The sequence below is a fragment of the Plasmopara halstedii genome (assembly GCF_900000015.1).
Source record: "Plasmopara halstedii genome assembly, contig: Scaffold_322, whole genome shotgun sequence".
Lineage (NCBI taxonomy): Eukaryota > Oomycota > Peronosporomycetes > Peronosporales > Peronosporaceae > Plasmopara > Plasmopara halstedii.
The window spans coordinates 784,486-789,063 of record NW_020187243.1 but is presented as its reverse complement, the minus strand read 5'-3'; the positions used below and the strand labels follow the sequence as shown (position 1 = coordinate 789,063).

Here is a 4,578-nt window from a genome sequence, read left to right as displayed (position 1 = left end):
AGAGCAAAGAGCATAAGATTGGGAGACAGGAAGCGTAGGTTAATGAAACCATTTTTTCTGATATTTATACATAATTGATCTGCTACATGGATATTGGCGCAGCTGCAACTTGCTGTCTTCAGCGTAATCGAATTTGTTAATTAGGGAGAGTAAACTATTTTGGAAGATGGACAAACTCAAACGTCAAAGTTCACCTATCAAAATCATTCTGTCGAAGCCTTAACAAAGCTTGACTGTAGCGCAATCGCTCTCATAATGGCAAAAAATATTTTTTACTCCAAAACAAGGAAATTGATCGTCTGACGTTGTATTTCAATTTGTGTTAAGCATTGGTTTCTGAGCGTCTTCAATACTTCTCGTGATTGTTGCATCTACAGTCCCGTCAAACACCGCGACAAACGTTACGAAGAAAATTGCAGCTGCGCCTATATCCATGTAACAAATCAATTACGTCGAATTGATTATAAATCCCTGAAAAAATGGTTTCATTAACCTACGCTTCCTGTCTCCCAATCTTATGCTCTTTGCTCTCAGGTAGTTATTTTGCTGATAGCTTCTGGATATCTTATGCTTTATAATTTGTACATACGTTCGTGAGGTAAGTTAAATGTGTATAAAGTAGTCTTACCTATTTTAAATTAATCCATTCCGCAAAGTCAATTTCATTCGTATTAATCTTTCGCCTTTTACTAAAGATTACCGTGGAATTGACTTACAATGTGCGGCTTCAACTGAATTTCTGAATCCCTCCTTGTGAGGGACACACATCTACTTTTTTATCTTATAAAATCAGTTATGCTATTTCTATTTGAAGTTGTCATACTCGTCGCGCCTTCCCACCTACCATCTACACTTCCATACGTAGCACTGCTCTCTCTGTAATTGTGAACTACCCTTATATTTATACAGTGCCACTGACTGCTCTTTCACTTTTAGATACAAGAGACTATTTCGGCTCACTAGTTACCATCCGAGTCCCGTGATTGCGTAGCATTGAACTGCGCGCGCCTATATGCATTGCCTTCTCGAAGTCGTAACAGTTGACAAATTAAATTTTGCTCACTAATCTTTCATCTTCTGACAATCACGTTTGATAGCAACTTTGAATTTATCGTTTATCCAAAGTACTAGATGTAAAGTGCGCTGTAAGAATCATATTTGCAATGCTTAAAAACGCACTAAGTGTTTACTGCGACTTCTTAGCTCGCTCGGTTATGGCATTCAGACGCTCAACAAGAGGCGGGTGGCTGTAGTGATAAGCACTGTAAAGAGTGTCCGGATTCATATTTGAAAGGTTCTCAATTGCGAGCTTGGTTAGGCCAGATTTGAGCGAAACAGAGTAGCCGAGGTCCACTGCGAATGCATCGGCTTGAAACTCGTTCTTTCGCGTATTCAAAGTCATCAAAAACGATAGCACATGTTCCACAGGTGCCCACATGGTCTGCGAAAAAAGTAAGAAGCCGATAATCACTGGCTTGGCTGCGTCGTCAGCGAATCCAAAGCTTGCAAATAGCTCTGCGTCATTCATACAGCGACCAAAAACGTAAAATGAAGCCAAAATGTAAAGCTGTTGAATCACAAAGCTTTGTGCAGTATGCCATAACTTCCAGTGCCCGAGTTCATGACCTAAAATTGCAACAATTTCGTCGTTTGTCGCCTGCTCCAACAACGTATCAAATAGTACGATACGCTTGCTATTAAAAAGGCCAAAAAAATAGGCATTGCTATGACTGGATCGCTTAGAACCGTCTGTGACAAAGAGCTTTGTTAATGGAAAATTAAGACTCGAAGCCAGCGCTTCGATGCGAGTGCGAAGCACGCCTTCTTCAAGTGGTGTAAACTTGTTAAACAGCGGCATGATAAGCACTGGGTAAAGTGTCATCATAATGACAGAGAAGACAAACAGGAATGCCCAGACGTACATGTAAAAGTACTCGCCTCCCCACCGAATGACATAGATTAACGCAGACGTGACTGGAAATCCGATGACAATGAAGAGCGCAAAACCTTTAAGCTTGTCCAAAAAGAATAATCCCAGTGTCTGTTTGTTGAAACCATGACGTTCTTCCACTACAAATGTTGAATAAAGCTCGAAAGGAATGCCCACAAGCGTCTCATAAATTGTTGTGAGCGTCAAAAGCATCAGCGCTCGATAAATCTCACTATTGGTATCAAGCGTTAATGCCAGCAACGCCTTACTACTCAGAGTCCACATGAACGGCAAATGTCCTAACAGCAAAAACGCTGTTGCTTCCAGCTGCTTGTAAGCGCCGCTGATGAGGCCAAACGTGCTCTTGTCAAGTCCGTAAGCGCGACTTTTGTCAAACTTGTTCTGCATCGCATTTAGTAATGTCGTCTCCTTCTGTGGATCTAAGTCCTCTGTCTTGGCTTCATCGGTTTCATCATTTCCCTTATTTTCTGATCGTTTGGCATCTTTGTTCGCGATGCAATAGCTTCCTAGACCTTCAATTGCTTCAGCCAAAGGTTTCGGGAAGTGCTTGTCATGCAGTTTTCGGTGCTGGCGAATGTCCAGATACGTCTCAAAGAGGTAGACGAGAGTCATGAAGACCAATGCACCTTCAAAATAGGGTACAGGGCTGACGCTTGGCCTCCATCCAAGCTCGGTGTAGTATGGCTTTTGCCACCAAGAAAGATCAGTCATTTTCTGCGTTGATCGTCAGGATCTATAGTTAATGGCTCGAAGCAATTTTCAAGTTGAAATACAAATTAGCAGTATCTAAACTACATATTGTACATATAATACAAAAAAATTACTAGCATTAACGTTTGATTATAACACTTTATATGCCTTTTAAATTCTAAGCCCACACATCCGTATGCGCTCTTCATTGGCTGGTCGGTTTAAAGCCTTTGTTAGTAGCCACTATTTGCCAACACAATGAAGCGCATGCGTGTTTGATTGGAATTGTAGATGATATACTCACTGTGATGCAATCCTGCTCGCTCCTCTGGCTCAATTGGCTTCCCAACAGGCCAAATGGTGCCGTGAATATCCACCACTTCACCTGCAGAGTCCGGACGGCACAATCCAACCCCCTTACAGCTGTGGTAATACGCCTCCTTTGCACGCCCACCCGCTCCGATGTATACAAATTGTTGGGCATTGTCGTCTGCATTCATCATTTCTTTGCTCTCTCCAAGTGCAACTTCACTTAAAACAAATACACACAGCTTGTGCCCATTCACCGACCTGGTATGGCAATACGCCTGTGCTTTTGTAATTTTATCTGTAAAATAAAGTCCCTTGCCAAATGTTCGTCCGTTTGAAGCGATTTCAGGCGGCGCAATTTGAAGCCCTTCTGATAAAATTCCCAGCCAATTCGCTAAGTGACTACCGTGCCACAAAAGCTATCAAAGTATTTGACAATATCATTACGCACAATTAGATCAAAACACTCGTGCCAAGAACTAAAAGAAGGAGTTCTTCACTTACCCGGCGGTTTGAGAACTCGCGAAAGGCTTCAAATCGCGTCTCCTGATCTGGTTTCTCTACTCGAAAGACCGATAGCAGCCGCAATCGGTCTCTAGTTTGGCCGCAACAATTAGAGTTTCGGATATACGTTTGAATGAGTGCAAAGTCAGGATCCGAGCTTTCTACAGGTTGTAAATCACACGCTAACAGATCGTAACATTCGTCTAAGTAGTTTCTTGAGACAAGTCGTCGTGCAACCGGGTCTTGAGCCATTCTGCGTACACTCGTATCAACTTCAGTCATCAATTCCACTTTCTTGCCCAGCTTCACCATCGTATCAATAACTTCAAGACGCGAGAGATGCGGGATCAGGGAATAAAAGTGGCTACTTAGATAAGACAATCGATTCCGAGCCATTTGGCGACTGCGAAGTGCTTCATAAATCTCTTCTAGTATTTCATATCCCTAATCAACCAACAGATCAAACACATTAGCACAAATAACAACAATTGTTCGATACAAACTTTAAAATACCCGTTTGATGGTAGTCTTGGAGAGACGACCAAGTGGCAGCTTAGTCATACCATTTTCTGCCACATCGTCCTTAGCTTTATTCGCATACGGCAGCTTGGTATAGTCTGCAATAAGTATCACAAAGTCTTGCACTTCAGTAGGTAATTGCGACTTAGGTGCGATAACAAAATCTGACGAAGCTGCACTGGCTTTATCCCCATTCGGACTTGCATACAACCGGTCGAATTGGTCATTTAATACCCGTCGCACTCTTGTTGACCGTGTTGATGTCGTTGAAGCAGTAGATATTGCTGACGAGTGCGTTGATGTCCACATGGCCGCGCGACGTCGTTTACGACTGGATGCTGAAGCTTGCACAGATGGCAGAGGTGACGTCGGTACCAAATCTGTGTTGCGGTCCATATCACTCTGATTGTCCAGTGGTGACAATGATATGGACTCGGAATGTGGAGTTTCAGCTGTATAGTCCAATTCGATCCATGTGTAGCTGCCTTCTTGGTACCGCAGTGCATGACGCTCTTCCCAATCGCACTTCGTATTGTTTGCAAATAAGGTGCAAAACTCAAGTGTAGCCTTCGCCGCGGTTGAAAATGGACCTGTGAGTGTCGTCT

The 4,578-nt window shown here is 42.8% G+C and overlaps 2 protein-coding genes across 2 annotated transcripts; both read right to left on the bottom strand.

Annotated features, from left to right (window-relative positions):
* Positions 1–1,186: 1,186 nt before the first annotated feature.
* Positions 1,187–2,563, bottom strand: PHALS_08296 (caax prenyl protease 1; the record flags this gene model as incomplete). Its single annotated transcript, XM_024723620.1, has 1 exon — positions 1,187–2,563. The coding sequence occupies one exon, from the start codon at positions 2,561–2,563 to the stop codon at positions 1,187–1,189; it is 1,377 nt and encodes a 458-aa protein (XP_024574578.1).
* Positions 2,564–2,874: 311 nt separating this feature from the next.
* On the bottom strand, positions 2,875–4,369 carry PHALS_08295 (poly(adp-ribose) polymerase; the record flags this gene model as incomplete). Its single annotated transcript, XM_024723619.1, has 3 exons — positions 2,875–3,369; positions 3,455–3,898; positions 3,968–4,369. 3 exons carry the CDS (start codon positions 4,367–4,369, stop codon positions 2,875–2,877), a joined length of 1,341 nt encoding a protein of 446 aa, XP_024574577.1.
* Between the last annotated feature and the right edge of the window lie 209 nt (positions 4,370–4,578).